This window comes from Oncorhynchus gorbuscha, linkage group LG15 (assembly GCF_021184085.1).
Source record: "Oncorhynchus gorbuscha isolate QuinsamMale2020 ecotype Even-year linkage group LG15, OgorEven_v1.0, whole genome shotgun sequence".
Classification (NCBI taxonomy): Eukaryota; Metazoa; Chordata; class Actinopteri; order Salmoniformes; family Salmonidae; genus Oncorhynchus; species Oncorhynchus gorbuscha.
Window position 1 is genome coordinate 68790002 of NC_060187.1, and position 24057 is coordinate 68814058.

Here is a 24057-nt window from a genome sequence, read left to right on the forward strand (position 1 = left end):
TCTTACATCAATTATTGCAGTGTTATGAATGTGCAAATGAAAACGATCCAGTTTCAAGGAAAAATATATTGATAGTCAAATGAATGAATCACAAATAAATAAATTGCACTAGACTGAGTGGATGTGATCAATCAATTATCCGTTTTAATCAAGCAAGCATATAGTTCATAAAGTAACATAAATTCTAACATCTATTACCATATGAACTCACACAGTAAAAGCATGTTTCCCCAAAATAATACCATATTGTAATTTATCAAATGGCCATGGGGCTACCATGCTTCACATTCTGACACATATACCATTAATCTCAGCATTAGTCTTTTGGGATCCTGCTTCTTTACAACTAAGAAGTAATAGAAGTAGAAGTCATCTACTTTAGGGAGCAAAAAAATATGAACATGTGTTGTGTGCCTAACTATGCGTTTATGTTAGACAGCTTAGCTAGAGACATTGGCATTGCGGTGTACCCATCAATTCTCTCTTGCTATCTGGTGCATATTTACATACTTTATAAGAACACGATATACAATTTTCAAGGTTTGCAAAAAATCTGCAATGTTATTGATGAACATTCTCTGTAGACCCAAACCATCCACAGTTCTGGTCCTGCCCAAAGACCTCCATCACATTCTCCACAACCGTTTCCGTGCTCCCTACTACTAGCCCTCCTGCCAAAATCACTACGTTCCCCACCCCATTCCCACACCTCCACGCCAGCTTCCCCATTCCCCCACCCACTGCCTTCACCTGCCCTCCCATCTCAGACACCACCGACCCCACAAACCCCCCACCCTGCTCCCACACCTGGTCCCCGACCACCCTGGACACCCACCAGGCACTGTCCGCAATCCCCCGGAATATACCCACCCCATCCCAGGCCAGGGTGCCCACCCCTGTGACCCCGTCCTGGCAGCTGGTGAACAGGGAGCCAACAAGAGGGGCTGTAATGCAGTACAGAGTGGAGAAGCACATCTCCCCCACACCAAGTATCAGGCCTGTGACTGAGCCGACTCCAGACACCAGGTCAGACGCCATGTTGTAGAACACAGAGAGGATGTCACCTGGCAGGGCAGACAGGACCCCCAGGTCCTCCTGCAGGACAAAGGCCACCTAGACGAGGAGAGGAAATATGTTCTGTTAAAAGATATTGTCTGTTATAACAGAAACATATTTTTGTGATCAGAAACATAAAAGGATATATATAGGATATGGAACCATCACAGTATTGTATTCCATCAGTAATCACCTGTCCAGGGATCCCAATGAGGGTGGAGACTACAGGGCGTAGAGGGGCCATGAGCAGGGAGACAGAGGAGGTGATGATATACACCAGTAGGTTGCTGGACGACTCTGTGTCCGACTCAGAGGCCAGTGTCTCGTTGTCCACTGAAGGAGCGATGAGAGGTTCTGTGTCAGCAGGTAGTGCCTCTATGCTTCGGTCAGTAGTCTCATCTAGTGTTTCCTCAATGGTGTCTGGCCTTGCGACTGCTCTCTGCTTTTCTACAACACCGACCATCGCATCACTGAGCAGTATCACTATGTCTCCCCCCGTGTCCCCATCTGCTTCCCCGCAACCCTCTGAAAATAGTTCTGTCACTCCAATCATCTGTTCCAGCTCCTTAACACTCACCACCCTCTCCCCTCCCCCTGTCTCTCTCACGACCCCCACACTGAACCCACTCTGTCCCTCTGGGCCAGCACAGCACACAGCAGACCACTGCACTCCAGCCTCACACCCCTCATCCCCACCCTCCTCCATCCCGGGCCCCAGCCTGAGCCCTGTGGCCCCTGTCAGGACATAGAGCTGGCCCCCTGTGGAGCCACACTGGGGCAGGACGCTGCTCTTGATCAGCTCTGTGACCAGGGAGTCCCACTGGTGAAGGGGAGAGTCAAAGTGAGCTTGGGGTTTACCCCCCACCACATCCCCTCGGAGCAGGGCTGGGGTCATCACCAGGGGGGGACTCTGGGATCCTTCTTCCTCTTTCTCCTCCCGTCTGACATCCTCTTCCTCCTTCTCTGTCTAGGAGATAGGTTTGGAATCATGAGTCAAAGTCCACATATTGAATCACGATTGCAATTAGTATTAACTTCATGATAAATGAATGCTTGGCCTTTATTTGGGTAAAGCCTACTGTACATTACAGTACATTTAGTATCAATGCAGTTTGTAAATAGAGTAGGATTGACGAGGACGTCTTTTACTCAGGTGTCATGGCAGAAATAATATGCCATGCAGACCATTCTAGTTTTGTGAGCGTTAGGGAGCTTGTCCACTGACAGACATCTGAGTCAAATATCAAACTGTTGTTCGCATTCATCTTTCTGTTCACTCTGACTTGTTATAACAAGGCCAGGTTTGCATGGAATGTTGATATCAAGAGTAAGTTGACTGCCTCTACAGGACGAGTTTCCTTTCACTTGAACAAGTTTCATATCGCAAAACCATTCTTGTAAAACAACTGGAGGAAAAGTGTGGTATACAGTTGGTTTGATCATGTCCGCTGTAACTTGTGTGATTGTGTTGAGAATGTACACTGAAGGTACAAGGAAGTGCTTACGCAGTCCATGCATGACAATGATTCCACTGTTACCATATAATAGAAATAAAAGAATCCTCCCTTACCCCCTCCTCCTTTCCTCCTCTCTCCCCCCATCCTTGTCTGAGATGAAAGGCAGAGTAAACAGCTGCGTCACAGGTCGGGTGGTAGAGCGTGGCGAACAACTGTCCCCCTGGCAGCCTGTGACAGATGGGGGTCAGGAGGGCCCCCCCGCCCAGAGGGGGGGTCTGTCTGTAGAAGCTCTGTCTGCAGAGGGAGAAGCCTGGGTCTGGTTCTGATAGTGCCGTGACTGGTAGAGACAGCTCCAGAATCAGAGTCAGCCCCAGCCAGATCCACCCTGCAGTACTGACACTGACACCAGCAGGACACCACCGCAGCAGTAGCATGGTGAACTCAGCAAACCCACACACTCACAGAGAGAGGCTGGTAAATAATCCAGAGGTTTGTGCTGTATCTACGCAGATGGGAGAGGATAATGGTCGATAGCTAGGGTTGACTGCCAGGGAATCTCTGGTATGTCGTTCTTTTATCCCTTTCTCAATCTCTCCCTTTTTTCTCTTCCACCCCATCAGCGTCTCCACCCATGTCTTTCTCCTTGGACTGTGTGTGCTGTGCCGTCTGTGTCTGGGCACAGACTTGCTTACACTCTGCTTCTCCCTCCCTCACTGACAAGCTCACTCTTCCTCCCTCCCACATTCTCTCTCTAGCTACACTGCTACCTGGCTTTCCCTCCCTCCTTCGTTCCTTTCATAGCTCTTTTTGGTTACACCTTAACCTCACTTTACTGTTAGACACACACACACCAGACCCACACCTAGTAACAGGTTCCTATTACCTGTAAGTCTGCATTCCCAAACAATGTTTCCACAAGGTTTGGCTGTCTGAGGGACAGCTCAATGGTTCATTTTCTCTGTTACAACACACACCTCTCAGAAAGTGCTGACTCCTCTGTGTATGTAGCCGAGTGCTTAAGCATGCACTATTAGGGTGCACAGTGAAACCGCAGCAGAATATCTTACAGCAGTGGCCTGGTGTTTAATATTAGACAGTAGATCTATCCACCACCAAGGTTCCAAATAGATCTTATTGACTGAATTACATTTTCTCTGCTATAAAGACTAAATTATTTGGGATTTTGTGTTTCAGCCGCCACTTGGTTTGGTAAAGCTGAGGGAATTTGGGAAATGTATCCACTCTCAAATTCATAGAGGGTGTCATCCAATCCGATCCATCGCAACCTCTGTGAGATGACACGAGAGGAAAGACGAGAGCATAATAATTAAGCTCTTCACCTGTGACCTTTGTCAGCATGTGCGAGAAGTCAGAGCTCAGGGATGATATACGAGTTTCCTACTAGTTATTTCGAGTTTAATGGGGCATTTAAGTTGATTTTTCCCAGTCGTAAGTGGTAAATACCACCTTCCCACTTGGTTATGAATGCAGCATGAAAGGCTTTTGTCTCCATGCACAGCCAATAGAAACAGTTGTTTTGAGTAAAGGCACAGTACTGCATGTCTGTGCAGCACATACTATACACTATACTACCAGTCCATTAGGCTTTCAACAACAACAGTCATCTGAAATGTTACCACTTTAATGCAATTTAATTTTGAAAAGTCATTGGTAGAAAACATAACGTCGCCATTATCTCCAACAGAAAATGTATTATTTGACAGTTTCCCATAAAAAGGTAGGTGCTACATGTATGCAGTCCTGTAGCTGTCCATGCCGTCAATACCAGTTCTTCCATAACTTGTATAACAGTAAAAGGAAGTAAAATGACAATAAAGGAGTCAATTAGTGACATTATTATGACAGGTCACATTGTTTAGAGAGAGATATTGTTGCAGTAACCTGAAGGTCCAATGGGGGGGGAGCTTGGCTAAGCATTTGACAGTGGGAGGGGTTGAATCCACACACACTCACATTGTGCTTTTACACACTCTAACAATCCTTTACACACACACACACACACACACACACACACACACACACACACACACACACACACACACACACACACTTCACTCGTTGGGGATATCGATGACAAGGTCAGCCTCTTCTCCTTCCCCCCTGTCATCGTCTCCTCTGTCTGAGTCTCCGTCGCTCTCTCCCTCCTCCTCCGCGGCGTCTCCACTCAGCATCTGCCTGGGCACCCAGTTGAACGAGGCGCTGGATGTGGGAGGGGCAGTCGGGCCGGCTGGGTAGTTGGCTGCTAGAGGGGCCACCACCTAATGGGAAGGAGGTAAAAGGAATAAGGTAGATGGAATGAGAGATCCAATGGAGAACGAGAGAAGTAGATGACTTGGACAGCATCCCAAATGGCACCCTGTTTCCTTTATAGAGCACTACTTTTGACCAGAGCCCTCTGGGGTAGGAATAGGGTTCCATCTGGGATGTAGTTAGTCTACTGAGGAAGAATAACCCTTTAAATGAATGGTCAGGAATTGAAAATGAAAAGAGTCCAGGATATTATGGCAGTATGTTACTTCATTGATGATGTCCCAATGTTATGGACCTTCCTATAGCCTACTGTAGGCCTGGACCTAACCTGCTATATGTAGTGCAGTTATGCTGTAGAAACACCCTCTTCTAGACCCTAACTCAATACCCTACGTGTCACATGTCTGTTCCCTCATCTGTGATCTCCTCCCCTCTCACCTTCCCCGATGTCTCTTTCTTGTGTTTGGGCGCCTTTGTCTTTCTCTCTTTCTTCATTCTCTCAGCTGGTGGAGCCAAATACTCTGGTGGGAAGGGCAACTGCCCGCCACACACACACACAGGCCCCATGTGTCAATTTAACACATGCATACAAACAAACAAACAAAAACATGCAAACGCATATACGAACAGAAAACACACACACACACACCGTGACAATTTCCAAAACAAACATACACACACATTGTAGGTACAAATACAGCCCCAAAAAATAAAACATGAGAGACAACAAAAGATCAACGGAAAACATATAATAAAACAATATTAATAATGCCCCAAATCAAAACAGTGATCATCTTCGGTAATGAGAAAACAATAATGGCAACAATCAATGATGTTATAGTTATTGATTGTATAGACTCAGTGAGGGGAAGGCGATTATAACTCACTGTGTTGAGGTAGGGGGTACTGCCCGACGACTGGAGAGGGTTCACCCCAGAACGAGAGAGGAGAGAGAGATGGGAGGATGAGGACGAGGGCAGGCCTACGCCAGGGCTAGTCCTTCTCCTAAGAGAGTTCAAAAGAGGGACAGTTGAATAAATAGTGAGACAGTGAGAGAGAATGGCAAAGATGGAAAGAGTGCAATTTGAAATATAGTCTGTGTTGCTGGCATGCCGCATCCTCACTTCTTTCCTCCGTCTCTCTCCCTGGTGCCCTCTCCTTCACTGTTCTCAGAAGAGGCTGTGGCATCAGAATCTGAAACACAGCATGACAATCAGACACTGTACATCAGCATACTGACATGATCCATACTGAAAATACTCTACAGCAAGGCAGGTAACTGCATGATCAGTATTGGGTGAGCTATGGATAACAACAGATATTGTGGAGAATGAAACATTCAGACTTGGTGCTTTAGACCTACCCGAGGAGTCTTCGTCCACCCTCTCGTATTGTAACAATCGGTCCAACAGAAAACTGCAAGATAAGAGAAGCCAAGGAACGACCAGTTTTAACTTTGAACATGCTTGTACAGTATGTGTACACATTCAACAGGGGTGTATTTATTAGTAGCACATCATAGTAAAAGGTTTTGCAACAGTGTGACAAAAGAATACACCCAATCTGTCCAAACTAAACAAACTTTGTAGATTCACCCAACCACCTTTTATCTCGGGACACTTTGAGCAGCTTCCTCTGGGATCTTCTGAGCTCTTCCTGAAAACACTCCTGCTCCTAGACGGAGACAAGTAGCGAAATACAATAGTTTCACTCTGTAAATTACAGTTCCTTGGCTAATAGGTGTTATAGTAATAACACGTCATTGACAATTGGATGAAAAATTAAGACTCACATAAACCAGGAATTTCAATTTGCGTTTGAGATTTTTGTATTTCTGCTTGTAGTCCACCTCCATATCGGCTTGACCGTTCATTTCTAACGCTGTGGTTGAACCGTCAGTGGACCTGCTATACAGGTAGAGTAATCGTTAGTGTCGTGGTTATGTTAGCTATATAACAGCAGCTTGTTGGCTAGCTCACTGCTAGCCTTTCCAGTGCATTATCGTTGTTTTTTTAAGCATTTAGCTGGAAGCAGAAGACTAGCAATGGAAAACGCTTGAAAGTAGAATAATAAGGAGAAGAAACCATGTAATTATGAAGTTAAATAGCTTGAATTAATATGAAAAATCATTTATACCTCTCGTTTGAATGAATATGTGCGACGTGCTCTTTGTTTACGTATGTTCTTTTTCTTTAGGATTTGGTTGTCAGTTCGCGTATACCGCCACCTACTGTACTGGCATGTGAGGCCATTCACGGTCTGCCTACATTACATTCTTGAGTCTGCTTCCGTGTGTGTGTGCGCGCGCGCGTGTGTGTGTGTGTGTGTGTGTGTGTGTGTGTGTGTGTGTGTGTGTGTGTGTGTGTGTGTGTGTGTGTGTGTGTGTGTGTGTGTGTGTGTGTGTGTGTGTGTGTGTGTGTGTGTGTGTGTGTGTGTGTGTGTGTGTGTGTGTGTGTGTGTGTGTGTGTGTGTGTGCCATTCTTCTTCTTCTTTAAATTTGTATTGGCGGATCGCTACCAACTGAAAAGTGAATACACTGCCACCTACTGTACTGAATTGTGAGTCTGGTCAAATCAAATTGTACTGGTCACATGCGCTGAATACAACAGGTGTAGACTTTACAGTGAAATGCTTACTTACGAGCCCCTAACCAACAATGCAGTTTAAAAAAAATACGAATAAGAAATAAGAGTAACAAGTAATTAAAGAAAAATAAAATAACAATTGTGAGACTATATACAGGGGGGTACCAATAAAGAGTCAATGTGCAGGGGCACCAGTTATTTGAGGTAATATATGTACATGTAGGTAGAGTTATTAAAGTGACTATGCATAGATGACAACAGAGAGTAGAAGTGGTGTAAAAGTGTGAGGGGGGGGGCACTGCAAATAGTCTGGGTAGCCATTTGACTAGATGTTCAGGAGTCTTATGGGTTGTGGGTAGAAGCTGTTTAGAAGCCTTTTGGACCTAGACTTGGCGCTCCAGTACCGCTTGCCGTGCTGTAGCAGAGAGAACAGTCTATGACTAGTATGGCTGGAGTCTTTGACAATTTGTCACAACCTCAACCTCCCTATTCATGTATTTCTCTTTTCAACCCTTGTATTTCAGCCTACTGGAGTGTGAATTCATTACACTTTGTGATGTAAGAGGGAAGAGAAAAGGACGGGGAAAGGGGAAGAAACCCTACCAACTAACCCTGCAGTGGCACCCATTAAAACCTCACCTCGCCACTAGTTGGTTGTCATTTTCAAGCTTCTGAAAGTGACTTTTGAAACAGTGGGCGAGGCCAGACATAGAGCCAAAATGAAGGAAAATCATCTAACCCCTACAGCGGTCACATAAATGAAATACATAAACGAGGGATCTAGGCTATTTTATGGAGTGCGAGACCTATTCATACCCATGAACAATAGGCTATATCAACCAATGATTATGGCTCAAACAAGATGACCTTTAATACAGAAATATATGGGATACAAAAGCAGCCGCATTTCCTATAGAGAATTGTTCTGTTGCCTATTACAACAAGTGAATCATGTTCAGTGTGTGCACCTCTGCATGCGAGTAATATTCATAATAATGCATTGTGCTAGTGTTCTGTATTCTGTCCACCCACAGTACTGGAGTAGACTACAGTGGTTTGGTTTATGGCGCTGAAGGTGCAGCTTGCTCACTTCAGCAGAGCACACAGCAGTCACATCGTCAGGACCCAGGACAATGAATTATAGATGAGGAACATTCCAGAGATGAGTAATGCTACCTCTGCACACACACCCACAGCCAACCAGCCAGGCTGTGTGTGTGTGCATGGGTGCATGTGTGTGTATTAGAATGGGAAAGAGGTAGAGGGAGAGAGTGAGGCAAGGAGAAAGTGTGTGTGTGTGGGGGGGGGGGGGGGGGGGGGTCAGTATGTGTGTATGTCTCTGAGGGGGAGAATATTGCGAGAGAAAATGCTGACTGCTTGCTTTTATACCAGTGCTCCCCCCACTCTTTTTTGAAATGTTTAATTTCACCTTTATTTAACCAGGTAGGTCAGTTGAGAACAAGTTGTCATTTACAACTGAGACCTGGCCAAGATAAAGCAAAGCAGTGTGACACAAACAACAACACAGAGTTACACATAGAATAAACAAACATGCAGTCAATAACACAATAGAAAAATCTATATACAGTGTGTGCAAATGAAGTAATTACAATTTAGCAATTAAACACTGGAGTGATAGATGTGCAGAAGATGAATGTGCAAGTAGAGATACTGGGGTGCAAAGGAGCAAATAAATAAATAACAATATGGGATGAGGTAGTTGGATGGGATATTTACAGATGGGCTATGTACAGATGCAGTGATCAGTGAGCTGCTCTGACAGCTGATGCTTAAAGTTAGTGAGAGAGATATGAGTCTCCAGCTTCAGTGATTTTTGCTATTCGTTCCAGTCATTGGCAGCAGAGAACTGGAAGGAAAGGCGGCCAAATGAGGAATAGGCTTTGGGGGTGACCAGTGAAATAAACCTTCTGGAGTGCGCGGGTGGGTGCTGCTATGGTGACCAGGGAGCTGAGATAAGGCGGCGCTTTACCTAGCAAAGACTTCTAGATGACCTGGAGCCAGTGGGTTTGGCGAGGAATATGAAGCGAGGGCCAGCCAATGAGAGCATACAGGTCGCAGTGGTGGGTAGGGCTTTGGTGACAAAACAGATGGCACTGTGATAGACTGCATCCAATTTGCTGAGTGGAGTGGTGGAGGCTATTTTATAAATGACATCACTGAAGTAAAGGATCGGTAGGATAGTCAGTTATACGAGGGTATGTTTGGCAGCATGAGTGAAGGATGCTTTGTTGCGAAGTAGTCATAATCTTTATGTCTGGAAGAGAAGGAAGAACAGATGGAAACTGACCTCAGTTTGCCCTAACATCTACCAATATTTATGTTCAGTTTTAACACCAACATTTTATTGTTTACAGTTGTCATACTGCCCTCTCCATACGCCCTAGTTACGTTAGTACAAAACCAACATAGGCCTACCAAAATAAATACACAGCCTCTCTCTCCTATCCCTTCCAGGCAAACCCCTCCCTATGAAAAACAGATATCCCCCTACCTCCCCGACCCACTGCCTGATTCTATCCCCTGACCGATTCCCTCTTTTGTTTCCAGAACAGCAGACAGAAATAGAATCTTCTCCACCGTGCAATGCCATAAATCACTGCTGCATGCCTGCCTGCCGGTCCATCCTGGCCAGCAGCTGCGGCACCTTCCCTCCCTCCCTCCCTCCCTCCCTCCCTCCCTCCCTCCCTCCCTCCCTCCCTCCCTCCCTCTGTTTCTCCTCAGTGTTAATGGACCCTAGTCTTCAGCCAAGCTGAGTTTGGAGAGAGAGGGAGAAGGCTGCTGTCGGATGGTATTTGATGGTGACCCTTGTCTGTTTAATTGTTTCTAGATAAATCTCCATCTGACTGGTTGGATGTATGTATGACACTCATTCTCTCTTCATGCTAATTGTTTTGATGACCTCAGAGAGGGTATCTCTTCCTATTGGTTTCTCTCTCCATATCTGCTCTCTGTCTATCTGTCTCTCTCTGTGTCTCTGTCGATCTGTGTCTCTCTCTGTCTATCTGTCTCTCTCTGTGTGTCTCTCTCTGTCTCTCTCTCTCTGTATTTCTCTATCTCTCTGTCTGTCTCTCTCTAATTTATAATTTTCTCTTTCCATGTCCTTCAATTCTCTGTCACTGTCCCTCCCTCTTTCATCTTTACTCTCTCCCTCTCTTTTATTACACCAAGAGTCCATTGTGTGCTTTCTGGTCTTGTTAGGAGAAATTGGAATGTACAAAAATCACATAAAAGATACCAACAACAACTGCAATAAAAGCCTTCTCCCTGACCATAAGGTAAGCTGCACAGTTTATCATTTCACTCTTGGGTTTATTTATGTTAAAGGGAAGTCAGCCAATAGAAATTTAAATTCATTATGAAAGAGATTATGTTTGGGAAAAGGCTCTCCCATAAAATCTAATAGGCTATATCGAGTACATTTTCAATGGCACAACAATATCATGTTCAATAAATAAATGACTTCTAAACTCATAGGAAAAACTATTATCTATATACATGCATGCTGAACTTACTCTTTTGTTAAATAACTTAAGTCACTATTCTGTCACTATTTGACATTGTTTCTCTGTCTGTTTTTCCGTTCTCTCCTCTCCCCTCATGTTTGTCTGTGTGCGTGTTACAGGAGAAGCTGATCCAGGCTATTAAAAGAATAAAGCATGAGGTAGACGAGTGCTGGGAGGCAGAGAGAGAGACGTACATATGGTCTGTTGGTGTAGAGGTACGGACGGTGCTGGCTGCCAATGCATCATTACCACTGTCATTTACTTTTCATGGCTTATTCCTTTGATTATTTCATTCAGTCCTGAATATGATCATCTGTGAATGTATTAGTGTGTCAGTAATATTACAAGCATTTTGACTGATAGGGGTGATAAATGTTATCTAGCAACATTATGATAAGTATTTTGTAGTATTTACATATTTAGCATTAAAATGAACATACTGTAATTGATGCGTGTTGGCTAAAGCTGAAAAATCTGTCTCTCCCAACCAGGATAGTAACCTTCTACTACCCACTATGTAGTAACGAAATATAGTAAAACCTACTACACGAAATAGTAAAGTATGTCTCTCTGTCTATCTCTCAGAGATGTTTTGATAATCTGGAACGGGAGGTCCGGGCTGAGTTCCAGAACCTCCATCGCTTCCTGGACGAAGAGGAGACCATGGACATGGAGCGACTGAAGAAGGAGAAAGAGAAGAGGGTGAAGCTGCTTAGGGAGAGGGAGAAGAAGATCGCCATGCAGGGAAGAGATCTGGAGAGAGGCATTGCCACGCTAAACAACAAACTGGCTGAGGAAGACAGTCCCAGACTGCTCAAAGTGAGTGAGTTAGGGTGTTCAGGCTATTGTTCTAGCACTGCACCTCTACACTGTGCTTTTTCTAAATGGTATGATCCTAAATTAAGCTTTGGTTCTTTCAACATGTTCTATTCAATTTGCCTAAAATGAAATAACAAATCTGACAGGTCAATGTGATTTTTTAAAAATTGAATGAAAGCTTCTAAATTGCTTTCAACACCTCATGTGCATCAATGTTGCATAGTGGTGGGAGCAATGTAGCAGTGGCAGCCTAACATAATTGTTGGAGGCATGGCCTATTGGGGGCATGGAATTCTGTTGGTTATTGTTGGCCACCCGTGAGAGTGAATTTCATTCCAGGTAATGTGTTCTGTTTTTTTAATGATTATATATTTTCTGCCAGCACTGAAACTTAAATGATATCTGCTTAAGAACTGTGATACTAAAGTGCATGGAAAGGTGTCTATTGATGAGATGGTTACCATTTGGTTACAATATCGTAACCAGTTAATGTGGAAATATTATGTAAAGAAGGTGTTTGGAGTTTCATGTTATGGAACCAATTTAATATCTTGATTAACAGGACATTTCATTAGCTTATAACCCAATTGAATAAATTTGGATAGGTCATTCCAGAGTGAAAAATCTACTTGGTACAACATGAAAAAATGTGTTCTACTGTATATACACTGAGTGTACAAAACATTAAGAACACCATGTCCATGTCTCAATTGTCTCAAGGCTTCAAAATCCTTCTTTAACCTGTCTTCTCCCCTTCATCTACACTAACTGAAGTGGATTTAACATGTGACATCGATAAGGGATCATAGCTTTCACCTGGATTCACCTGGTCAGTCTATGTCATGGAAATAGCAGATGTTCTTAATGTTTTGTATATTAGTTTGTATTTGTATTATTTTTAGGTTTCACCAAAGGTTTATTCCCACACCATCCCCCTTGCACTCCCTCCTCACACCTCCTTCACCCCCAAATAATAGCATTTTGGGAACACTTGACTTTCGCTCTTACTAGCTCTGACTGCTGATAGCCACTTTAATGAGGACAAATGTACTTATTATGACTGTGATATGTAGTTGTCCCACCTAGCTATCTTTCGATAAATGCACTAACTATAAGTCGCTCTGGATAACAGTGTCTGCTAAATTACTAAAATGTTCATGTAAATCTAGTGCAGGGCTGGAACTAAAGCCTGCACACTGCAGTAGCTCTCCATGAGGAGAGTTAACGCCGTTAATGATCATAAGATGAAACAAACTGTCATAACTGTTTATGACATCTCTTATGTCATTATTACGACACCGTCATCCAGGTCTTTTGATGAAAGGTCGGGGAGCAAAGTGTTACAGAAAATGTGATGAATGGCAGGAGGGAGGGAGTGATTTGGGGAGGGTCAGGGGAATGAGAAGCTTGGAGTACCTCCACAGAATCTACTGGATGCTGCTTTCAGCTTCCACAACAGCTAGCCTACGCTGACATTGCAGTCCTCAAGGACCACCGTGTCAGCTTATTGCCTTCTCTTCTGGCACTAATTTGATCAATCATTGGCTAAAGAGTCTACTTGCCTGCTGTCGCAGGTCTAAATCAATTTCCCATTAAAAGGTTGGTGGACAGAAAGCAACACACAGTGCAGTCCTGGAGGACTAGCTGAGGTTCGGCACCAAACAATGATTGAGAGAGAATATCAACTGTCTATTGAGGGCACTATTGTGATTTGTTTTCTGATGGAAAACAAATGGAATATTCATTTTTATTTGGCACCATTGTCAGTGGAAAAAATACAGTGTTATGTGTAATGTTGTTTTGAGTGCTTTATGTCTTTCACTACTGTAATGACCACTCCCTTTTTCTCTCTGAAGGAGATTCAAGACCTCTTGAAAAGGCAAGTGTTTATATTTAATTATTTAACTGATTGTGACTCCATCTATGTCTCGTGTCACAAATCACTCTCTTCTCCTGATCGGCCACAATCTCTCATCTTACATGTTTGGCATCCCATTCCCTCCCTCCCTCCCTCCCTCCCTCCCTCCCCTCCCTGCCCCTCTGCCTGCCTGCCTGCCTGCCTGCCTGCCTGCCTGCCTGCCTGCCTGCCCTGCCCTGCCCTGCCTGCCTGCCTGCCTGCCTGCCTGCCTGCCTGCCTGCCTGCCTGCCTGCCTGCCTGCCTGCCTGCTGCCTGCCTGCCTGCCTGCCTGCCTGCCTGCCTGCCCTGCCTGCCTGCCTGCCTGCCTGCCTGCCTGCCTGCCTGCCTGCCTGCCTGCCTGCTGCCTGCTCTGCCTGCCTGCCTGCCTGCCTGCCTGCCTGCCTGCCTGCCTGCCTGCCTGCCTGCCTGCCTGCCTGCCTGCCTGCCTGCCTGCCTGCCTGCCTGCCTGCCTGCCTGCCTGCCTGCCTGCCTGCCTGCCTGCCTGCCTGCCTGCCTGCCTGCCTGCCTGCCTGCCTGCCTGCCTCTGCCTGCCTTGCCTGCCTGCCTGCCTGCCTGCCTTCTCTCTCTTCTTTCTCTCTCTTTCTTTCTTTCTTTCTCTCTTTCTTTCTTTTTCTTTCTTTCTTTCTTTCTTTCTCTCTTTCTCTCTTTCTTTCTCTCTCCCTCCCTCTCTCTCCGTATCTTCTCTTTGGCAACCCCCTTTTTCTTCTCTCCACTCGCTTTATCTTCTCATTCTCTCTTTGGAATCCCACTTTTTTTCTCCACTCTCTCTACCTTCTCTCTTTCTCACTCATTTCCCAATCATTTCCTTTCACATTATTTTTTATCCTTTTCTCATCCATCTTTGCACTCCTCCTCCCCTGCACCTCTCCCGCTCTCATCCCCCTCTCCCTGCAGATCCCAGGTGGCTTTCATACCCCCTCCGCAGGTGGATGTGGAGGTGCGATCAGCACACTTTGTGGGGCCCATCCAGTACAGGATATGGAAACACATGAAGAGCTGCCTGTACCCGAGTAATGAACATCATATCATTCTGTGACATTAGTATTGTTATACTATTGTTTATTATAAAGTGTATAATGCTGAATTAAAGAGATTACGTCTGCTAGTGACATAGTGCCAATGTACTGGTATATCTGTTTTTTACATTCCTACTTAAAGGGATCCACTTACACATATACCATTAGACAATTCTAGATTACAACAATGCAACTCACCTGAGTCCCCCCCCCCCAGATATCACTGAAGTGACCTTTGACCCAGAGACAGCCCACCCCCTCCTCACACTCTCCCCCAGCTGCACTTCTGTGTGGTTCGAGGAGGACAAAGTTATCCCCAAGGCCTCGGAGGAGGCGCAGCCCCCCAACCCTCGCTGCTTCCACTACTACTACAGTGTCATGGGCCGAGAAGGCTTCATCACCGGACGCCATTACTGGGAGGTGGAGGTGGGCTGCAAGACAGCGTGGCGGCTGGGTGTGGCCAGGGAGGACGTTCACCGGGGGGAGATGGACTCCAGCGGGACCAGTAACGGTCTCTGGACCCTATCCCTGAAGGGAGGGGCCATCTTGGCCTGTACAGACCCCAAACCCACCAAGGTCCCGGTGTCCATCAGGCCCATCCGGATCGGAGTGTTCTTAGACTGTGAGAAGGAGGAAGTAGCGTTCTATAACGCTGTTACCATGACGCCGCTGTACACATTCTCCATGGAAACGGTGTTCGTTCCGCTGATCCCCTTCTATAACCCATGTGACACGGACGATGGGAGGAACCTGGGTCCCCTAAAGCTCTTCAGCCCCTCTATATGAGAGTACAGCGAACCAAGGTTGTACTGGAGTATATGTTGTTTGGGGATGTGGTGGAGTGATAGATAGAATTTGGAAATGGTTTGTTTTATACAGTGTGTGTTTCAGGTATAATTTCATAGCTGGCTGGAAGCATGATGTAAATTGTATCTGTTAAAAAAATCCAATGAGTTTATGATATGCATTTACCAGGGGAGGCTGGTGTAAGGAGCTATAGGAGGACGGGCTAATTGCAATGGAATGGAATCAATGGAAAGGAGTCAACGAGGTTTCCATATGTTTGATGTGTTTTGATACTGTTCAATTTATTCCATTCCACCCAATACAATGACCCTGTCCTCCCACAAGCCTCCACTGACATGTACCTACCTACACAGTTCTATGGTATAGCACTATCAATTCATGTTTATGCCATTGCGTTCAGGTGTTTTCTTTGTGGTTTGAATATTGACATTTTATTGGCATTAAACACACAAATAAATAGATAAACAAATAAACACAAAACCTTGGTCTGTGCTCATAATGTTTGTCATATTGTCACATAATAGGTTCTGAATGTAGAAAAACAAGACTAATGTATCTAACACAAGTTTCAGTATCCTAATGGGGGTAGATACCCAGGGGCTTCAGGACTTAACAATGATGTTACCTTTGGCCCATCTAGAAATACATCTAGAAATACTGTGGTCATGCATCCACAGCTGTGACACTGTCTGCAGTCCAAATGTCACCCTATTCCCTATATAGTGCACTACTTCTGACCAGGGCCCATGGGCCCTAGTAAAAAGTAGTGCACTATGTAGGGAATAAGGTGCCATTTGGGACGTATCTATTGTGGCATGGGAGCAATGTAGAGGAGGGGAGTGGGAGGAGGGGGGGGGGACACAGGGTGACACTGGAGAGTGTGACTCTGTGGGAGAACAACTATGTGTGACATTGAGTGAGATGACTGACGTGGAGGTGGGCAGCAAGACAGTGTGGCGGGTGGGTGTGGCCAGGGAGGACGTCCACAGGGGGGAGACTCCAACGGGACCAGTAACGGTCTCTGGACTATCCCTGAAGGGAGGGGCCATCTTGGCCTGTACACCATTACATTTACTGAGACCAAGGCTTCCTCAGTGAGCGTGGCCATTAGTATGATATCTTACACTATGCACTGTGTGCGAGATAGACAGCTAGGAGAAAAGTGCTCCACGAAATGAGATCGTAAAATCTAAGTGCACACACGTTATGGCCTACCTACCTACCCGAATAACATTAGGACAAATTCAAAGCTTTGGAAAAGTACAGAATCAATGACAAGGAAAGGACACTAGATATTTTTCTCATAATCTTTTGTTTATTCTTCGTATATTTTTTTTAGACATGAAATAAAGAAAATAACACCTTTCCTTTACAAAACGCCTTTGTGTCGTGTTGTGAAAAAAGGGAGGAAGGAGATCAACAGACTACAGAGCGCTACACACTCCATCACAGCAGAAGGAGTAAACAGACAGAATCAGAATCAGGGCAGAGAGAGATCACTCACATAGTGCAAGGAACGCCAATGAGAACACTGGAGTAAATTTGAGGAGGGGGGGGGGGGGGGGTCTGTCCCAGCCAGGGGGGGAATTGAACCCACAACCTTCTGGTCCCAGGACCCAGACACTAACCAACCATTCCAAATAGAGTTGACTCACTAGGAGGTGGGTTTGTTACATTTCCCCCTCTTTTGCGAAGCGCTATAATACAGTAGTGGTATAAAACATGTCAAATTCATCCACATGCACATCTCAGTTCCACTTCAGGAGGGCTAGATCTCAAATACTGTTTGAGGCTTTGGCATCCATTTTGAATTCAACCTGCTGTTTACATACAAACAGTGCCACTGAATTCCCAAGTTGTACAACAGTTACTGTCTCACCAAGGTACACAATACACTTCAATATGTTATTCATATCATGCTAATGCACATTCAAATAAACCCTGATAACCAAATACCAAGCAACTAGGTCATTTATCACTCTTCCAATCATGACTGAGTGTCGAAGTGCATTATATTAAACACTTCCTGTCCTGACTACAATTTTCTGTATCTCCTGACTGTGTTGTGTCTATATATACAGTACAGTAGACCTATAAGGTAGTCAGGTCTGCACATAGTACTTTACCTCTGTTTAGTCTGAGACCTACATCATATAAACCAAACGGTGCCTCTTGGAGTGTATTTATAGAATATAGGCTGACTAGCCATTGAATATTTGATTTCATATTTGAGGCACTAAATCAAAGATGAGAGTCATTCTGTGTAGAGTACCTCAGAGGTGCAGGTTTGTGTGATGTTAACCACATACTGAGTCTGGACAAACACAGAGAGTTTTCTAAACAAATGTCAGATGATAAGCAGATCATTGAGGACAATCATTTCTAAGGATATGTGAAGTCGACATACAGCTGAAGTTGTGATTTTCTTTTCTCATTGCACACACATAGGCTAGAGGCTTATACCTAGACACAGATACAAAATGATGTGTCACACGCACACAACACGGGCACGCACAACACACTCACTCAGGTACGATCACACACGCACAACACACTCACTCAGGTACGATCACACACGCACAACACACTCACTCAGGTACGATCACACACGCACAACACACTCACTCAGGTACGATCACACACGCACAACACACTCACTCAGGTACGATCACACACGCACAACACACTCACTCAGGTACGATCACACACGCACAACACAATCACTCAGGTACGATCACACACGCACAACACACTCACTCAGGTACGATCACACACGCACAACACACTCACGATCACACACGCACAACACACTCACTCAGGACGATCACACACGCACAACACACTCACTCACGATCACACACGCACACACACTCACTCAGGTACGATCACACACGCACAACACACTCACTCAGGTACGATCACACACGCACAACACACTCACTCAGGTACGATCACGCACGCACAACACACTCACTCAGGTACGATCACACACGCACAACACACTCACTCAGGTACGATCACACACGCACAACACACTCACTCAGGTACGATCACACACGCACAACACACTCACTCAGGTACAATCACACACGCACAACACACTCACTCAGGTACAATCACACACGCACAACACACTCACTCAGGTACAATCACACACGCACAACACACTCACTCAGGTACGATCACACACGCACAACACACTCACTCAGGTACGATCACACACGCACACACACACTCACTCAGGTACGATCACACACGCACACACACACACACACACACACACGTTAGGATGAAGATAACAGTATGACTGATCAATCCTCCACACACACACACACACACACACACGCACGCACGCACACGCACACGCACACGCACACGCGTTAGGATGAAGATAACAGTATGACTGATCAATCCTCCACACACACACACACACACAGACAGCTTTTATAAAAGCAGAAAAATATGAATAATAATAATACTGTCTTTGAGGAGATCATGTGGACATGCTGCAATAAACGTCTTTATCTTTAAAGTGACATAGATCATTCTGTATTTTTTAATATATATATATATATAAGTTATGTAAGGGTGTTATACTGTGAGTGTTATCATCATAGGGTTGAAATAGTACTAATAAAAGTTAATCCAATCAAAATATCTTAGAGATCTATTCGAAGATCTGTGATGCGGAAAAATATCTACTTATTCAGTTGTGTTTACCATTTTCAGTTGTTCAAGTTAGTATTTTATAAGTTAGTGAAGATTAGTGTGTGTGTGTACAGTATATTCAATAATCAGCATGTAGGCTTTGCACAGGTGAGAAATTAGATTAGCTTTTTTATATCATCAAGTATAATACAACGGCCATTCTATACACGAAACACATTCAACCTTTGAGAGGAGACTTTTAAAACCTTACACATGCAATATTTACAATGCTGAACCTCGTCAGCAGCGTCATAAGGGAGTGTTTGTGTGTGTGTGTTTGTGTTTGTGTTTGTGTGTGTGCAGAAACAGCTAAACACTGCTTTTAGTATTGCCTAAATGGGTGTTATGGCTCCACACAACAGAGTTTGATGAGCAAGATCGAGATCGAGATTGAGATTGAGAGTAGGGCCAAATCTCTTCAGTGGTATAATTTTACATAATCATTGACCTTTTATCACTTACATCAGTTGATTGACAATATAGCAAAGAATTTAGGCCCCTCAAACACTAAAGTATTCATACTGTATTCATCATGATTTATATACTGTACTAATCATAACATCTATATCACTATTTTATCATATGGCTTTTAACTTTCATTTTATTCTCATATTCATTTTAGCATTAAAAAATGTCTTAGAATTGTGGAAGTGTTTAGAAAGAGAAAGGCCATCGTTTGAAGTTGAATGTACTTTCTATGTGTTCCAACAACTGATTGATGTGTTGGTTAACTTAAAACGGCTCCTATTTGTGCTTCTCTTAAATATCCTAAAAGCTTTTAGATGTAGTCCACTGAACTCAATGTACCATTCATGGTGTCTGTCACGACGGTCAGTTAAAACACTGAGGTAGAGATGTCTTTTGTTAAGCAAAATGTATCTGCACACCTCCTCTTGTAACACATAGCGGCTACAGGAGTTTTAACCACCAGCGAAGTCTTATTGCACTGTAAATCTAGGCTAGAGCAACATAGCTTCAAGCAACTAAAGACAGATGGCGTCATGGCACAGTCCTGGAGATGGTGGTACAGTGAGTTAATAGTTAGTGAAGTTCTCGCAGGACCTTTTTAGGGCAGTCAGAGAGACCAATGGCAATAGGGTAGGCTATTAGAACACATCAACCCATGATTTGACATCATATCCAGTGCTGTGGATGGATGCGAGTGGGTTAATTTGTGAAGTGTCTGTTTTAGGCTGGAGCAAATAACCAGAACTGCATGTCTACTGTACTGTGAGATCACCATACTAGGCATCAGAGCCGTGGAACACATCTACAGTTGGCTCAAGGCTTCCAGTATGTAGTTCATAGACAACTGTAATGCATGTAGATGTGTGTAGGCAAGGAATAGTCTGACATGGGTCTGTTCTATTATCTCAGGGAAGACTATACTTTCATACTGTACTTTTATAAGTCATCATGGGGTATAAAGGCTGACCCATAATCTATAAATGAGAAGTCAAGAGGGCAGGACCTACAGTAAAACTACATCTATCGGCCAGATGAAACCGTGCCGTAATACTGTACTTCATCACCTGCTGCAAGTAAGAGAGGAAGGACAAGAGGGCAGGACCTACAGTAAAACTACATCTATCGGCCAGATGAAACCATGCCATAATACTGTACTTCACAACGTGCTGCAAGCAAGAGAGGAAGGAAAAGAGGGCAGGACCTACAGTAAAACTACATTATCGGCCAGATGAAACCATGCCGTAATACTGTACTTCACCACCTGCTGCAAGCAAGAGAGGAAGGAAAAGAGGGAGTACAGAAGGAAGGAAGGAAGGACAGAAGTGAACATAGAGGGAGGATTCCTTTTTTAAATGTTAGGACTAAGCCAATGACATCACTCACCAGACCCCTCCACTTCTCCCACTCTCATAGTTGTAGTCAGCAGAATAACAATCAGCACTACATTTCCCAAGATTCACTGGGGATTGCTTAAAGTGCTGAGGTGTGTCCTTGGGGTCTTCAGGTCCTGGGGTGAGGTCAAGGATCAAAATAAGCTCTTTCTCTTCGATTAATCTGATTCTAGAGATCCACTGGGACAGTCAGAGTTGGCCAACACGTTATAACCAATACAGCCTCTCAAGTAGTTGGGAGCACAATCACATGAGACATCCATTTTAAACAAAAGTTAGACTTAGTTTAGCAGAAGGTATTGATGTTAGAGTTCAGCATTCAGGTATTAGTGTTGCTGGGATAATGCCATGCTCCTTTGTATCAGGATGTTTCATCATTCAAGCTTTCTAGATGTTTCTATAGGACGGCAGAGGACCAGCAGGAAAATTCCAGATTCCCAGGTTTCAGGAAAACGTATAGAGAATGTCAAAAGTAGATTGAAGGAATCCAGTCCAGTTTGATAGAAAGTTTATTCTAATTCATCCAGTTTGACGAGAACGTTATGTCATAGTCACTTTTATAAGTCCTTGGGGGGGATAAATCATGTCATTGGTTTCATCATATGAGATTTAAAAAATGTCCGTTGCAAATTTACGAGCTGTTCGTGCTTTCGTTTTGGTCTGTTTTTTTCACATGCTGAGAAAAGAGCAGGCATCATCAAAGGTTTTATCATTCCACAAATGGAGTAGATGGTCATAGATGAAGTTGAATTAGATTGAGTCATGTTCACTTGCCATTCTAAAGTTGCTACATCTTTGTAAAAGGGTGTGGAACCATTCTGCACACCTCAAAATAAAACACATCTAAAGTAGCTAGGTTTAACATTTTACTTGTAAACTCTGCAACTAATTTTGTTGGCAGACCGGCAGTCATGCTCTAGTTTACACACTAAAAAAGAGTATGCAGCATAGAAATGTAAAAAAAGAAACAGCTAAAACGTCTGACAAAATGGACTCGCTTGCTTATATTTCTTATCTTGTGAAAAGTATCTGTGAATTGAAAAAAGTATCTCAAAGATAATGTTAGTGTTAGGTACAGGTGAGTTAGCTATCATAACAAACTACAGCATGTTTGAGCATTAGAAGTGTTAAATCTAAGTCCCAGCCTCGATAGTAGCAGTGATTTCTTCCTTATTTGGTAAGGGGGGTGTTCGATTGTCTGTCTACAGTGGTGGAGGAGAATAGGATAATGGATCTGTGGGGTTTCCCTTGGAGGAGTGCAGGGACTGTTCTCAGGTTGCGGTGGTGGCGTTGTTTTCCTCAGCTGGGGTGTCCATTTTGGCCTCAAGGGCTGGACTACTTGGGGCGGTCACCTCCACCTCAGGGGTTTTAGGTGGGGTTGCCTTGGCGACAGGACTTTCGATCAGACCCACTGGGGCCAGAGCAGTGTTAGGTTTGGATTCAGGTGCTGGTGGTTCAGGTGTGCCATTGGTGGTCGGAGCAGGTTCAGGGCTCAGCATTGGGGTTGGGATCGGAGTGATTGGTGTCACAGGCTTTTGGGATTCCGGGGTTGGTGTCACCGGCTTGGGGAGTTCGGGGGCTGGTGTCACCAGCTTGGCGGGTTCGGGGGTTGATGGTTGGGGTGCAGTTGGTTTGGAGACAGGGGTCAGGGGTGGTGTTGGCTTAGGGGACACCGGGCTTGGAGACACAGCAATAGGTGTTTTGGCTGGTTCAGGTGTTTTCAATTCAGGTGTTTTCGGATCAGGAGTTTTCAAATCAGGAGTTTTGGTTGGTTCAGGTGTTTTCAATTCAGGTATTTTCGGTTCAGGAGTTTTGGCTGGTTCAGGTGTTTTGGCAATGGGGCTTGGAGCCTGCTTGGAGACCGGGCTTGGGATTGGGCTGAGTTTGGTCTCAACAGGTTTGGTTATGGTCAACTTTGGTTCAGGAGCTGGTTCAGGGATTTTGTTGATTTTGGTAACCGGGCTAGGTTTGGTAACCGGGGGTGGGCTTGGCTTGGTTTCTGGGACGAAGGCAACACTCTCAGTCTCAGCCTCTGATTCTGGAATCTGGTCGGGGACGTCAGTGTCAGTGTCCAATGGGAGGCCAGTGGTGTTAAACTCCACCCCTGAGTCACTGGTCTCCAGGTTACCACATGCCACCTCCTTGGATGACACCTCCAGACCCTGTAGTCAACACACAGAGGTCAGAGGGTCGAGGTCAGGGTGAAGACAGGAGAGAAGGTGAGGAAGAGCAAGGAGATATTAACAGCTATTTTGACAGTATTCCCCTTCCGTTCTTCTAATTCATTCCCTCAACTCGACAGAAATAACCACTGCTTCACTAATACTTACTTTAATGTCCACCTCGGTGCTCTGAGACTTCTCTGTGATGTCGATGGACTGGGCTATAGACTCCTCAAACTGAGTAATGTTCTTCACCACCTGGAAACCACACATACATATCAAGTGCTGAGCATCATATAGGGAACAGGGTGCCATTTGAGACTTCACCAGTGTCTGTGTCTGTGTCTGTGTGGTACCTGTCTGAAGGCATCTCCCTCGTCCTCCTTGCCTGCATTTTGGGCAATCTTCTCGATGGCTCGGGCCTTGGCTGCCCTCTTCTTCTGCTTGACCAGGCAGGACAGCAGACACACCAACAGCAGGAGGACCAGGAAGCCCACCAGTGCTATGATTGCCACATAGAGGGACGGCAGCTTGTAGGCTGGATAGAGGACAGGGGGAGGGAGAGTAGGCAGAAGGAAGAAAGAGGGGAGGGAGAGAATATAGAGGGGGAGTGTGGTGAAGGGGAGATAGGGGAGAGACAGAGGAGGTGAGAGATACACAGAGAAGAGAGAGAGATAAAGGGGGAGGAGATAGAGGCGGTAGAGAGGAGAGGGGGTGAGGAGGAGACAGGTGAGAGGAGAAAGAGGTGAAGGGAGGAAAGGAGAGATAATGTTAATAAATTATTCCTTGGTATCAGTACATCATTGACATTCCAACCCCTGACCCTCCCATCTCCTCACCCTCCACCGCCTGATAGACGTAAGACACCCGATTGG

At 44.9% G+C, this 24057-nt stretch overlaps 4 protein-coding genes across 12 annotated transcripts in view; 1 reads left to right on the forward strand and 3 right to left on the reverse strand.

Moving 5' to 3' along the window:
* Positions 1-122: 122 nt before the first annotated feature.
* LOC123997877 (endonuclease domain-containing 1 protein-like) lies at positions 123-3233 on the reverse strand. Its single transcript, XM_046302524.1, has 3 exons — positions 2627-3233; positions 1250-2023; positions 123-1113 (listed from the first exon to the last, which is right to left on the reverse strand). The coding sequence occupies exons 1-3, from the start codon at positions 2945-2947 to the stop codon at positions 562-564; spliced, it is 1647 nt and encodes a 548-aa protein (XP_046158480.1). The 5' UTR covers positions 2948-3233; the 3' UTR covers positions 123-561.
* Positions 3234-4139: 906 nt separating this feature from the next.
* Positions 4140-7082, reverse strand: ino80e (INO80 complex subunit E). Of its 3 annotated transcripts, none has more exons than XM_046302527.1 (8): positions 6921-7081; positions 6577-6691; positions 6388-6458; positions 6148-6200; positions 5909-5978; positions 5672-5789; positions 5223-5321; positions 4140-4792 (listed from the first exon to the last, which is right to left on the reverse strand). In XM_046302527.1, the coding sequence occupies exons 2-8, from the start codon at positions 6655-6657 to the stop codon at positions 4586-4588; spliced, it is 699 nt and encodes a 232-aa protein (XP_046158483.1). In that variant the 5' UTR covers positions 6658-6691; positions 6921-7081; the 3' UTR covers positions 4140-4585. The 3 variants fall into 3 exon arrangements, with proteins under 3 accessions (XP_046158483.1, XP_046158484.1, XP_046158485.1); XM_046302528.1 differs by having other exon boundaries at positions 6577-6688; positions 6921-7071; XM_046302529.1 differs by lacking the exon at positions 5223-5321 and having other exon boundaries at positions 6921-7082.
* Positions 7083-10095: 3013 nt separating this feature from the next.
* LOC123997880 (zinc-binding protein A33-like) lies at positions 10096-15942 on the forward strand. Of its 4 annotated transcripts, none has more exons than XM_046302532.1 (7): positions 10096-10178; positions 10589-10665; positions 11013-11108; positions 11479-11712; positions 13569-13591; positions 14525-14640; positions 14864-15942. In XM_046302532.1, exons 2-7 carry the CDS (start codon positions 10600-10602, stop codon positions 15430-15432), a joined length of 1104 nt encoding a protein of 367 aa, XP_046158488.1. In that variant the 5' UTR covers positions 10096-10178; positions 10589-10599; the 3' UTR covers positions 15433-15942. The 4 variants fall into 4 exon arrangements, with proteins under 4 accessions (XP_046158488.1, XP_046158489.1, XP_046158487.1 ...); XM_046302533.1 differs by having other exon boundaries at positions 10139-10243; XM_046302531.1 differs by having other exon boundaries at positions 10147-10188.
* Positions 15943-19168: 3226 nt separating this feature from the next.
* The window catches only part of LOC123997881 (netrin receptor DCC-like), a 33473-nt gene continuing 28584 nt past the window's right edge, over positions 19169-24057 (reverse strand). For all 4 annotated transcript variants that reach the window (XM_046302536.1, XM_046302534.1, XM_046302537.1 and 1 more), the window contains exons 9-11: positions 23539-23720; positions 23351-23440; positions 19169-23182 (exon numbers count right to left, since the gene is read on the reverse strand). In XM_046302536.1, coding sequence (XP_046158492.1) covers positions 22292-23182; positions 23351-23440; positions 23539-23720 — 1163 coding nt within the window. In that variant the 3' untranslated portion in view covers positions 19169-22291. The remainder of the gene's footprint in view (positions 23183-23350; positions 23441-23538; positions 23721-24057) is intronic.

Bases quoted from the DNA above. Each gene is read 5' to 3' on its own strand.
- LOC123997877 (XM_046302524.1), bottom strand. From the start codon at position 2,947: ATGCTACTGCTGCGGTGGTGTCCTGCTGGTGTCAGTGTCAGTACTGCA. The intron at 2,024-2,626 runs GTAAGGGAGGAT...CCTATCTCCTAG, and splicing joins GAGGAGGAAAGGAGGAGGGG to ACAGAGAAGGAGGAAGAGGA. The intron at 1,114-1,249 runs GTGATTACTGAT...CTCCTCGTCTAG, and splicing joins TCATTGGGATCCCTGGACAG to GTGGCCTTTGTCCTGCAGGA.
- ino80e (XM_046302527.1), bottom strand. From the start codon at position 6,657: ATGAACGGTCAAGCCGATATGGAGGTGGACTACAAGCAGAAATACAAA. The intron at 5,979-6,147 runs GTAGGTCTAAAG...GCTGTGTTTCAG, and splicing joins GGTGGACGAAGACTCCTCGG to ATTCTGATGCCACAGCCTCT. The intron at 5,322-5,671 runs GTGAGTTATAAT...TGTGGCGGGCAG, and splicing joins GTACCCCCTACCTCAACACA to TTGCCCTTCCCACCAGAGTA.
- LOC123997880 (XM_046302530.1), top strand. From the start codon at position 10,486: ATGTCCTTCAATTCTCTGTCACTGTCCCTCCCTCTTTCATCTTTACTC. The intron at 11,713-13,568 runs GTGAGTGAGTTA...TTCTCTCTGAAG, and splicing joins ACAGTCCCAGACTGCTCAAA to GAGATTCAAGACCTCTTGAA. The intron at 13,592-14,524 runs GCAAGTGTTTAT...CTCTCCCTGCAG, and splicing joins ATTCAAGACCTCTTGAAAAG to ATCCCAGGTGGCTTTCATAC.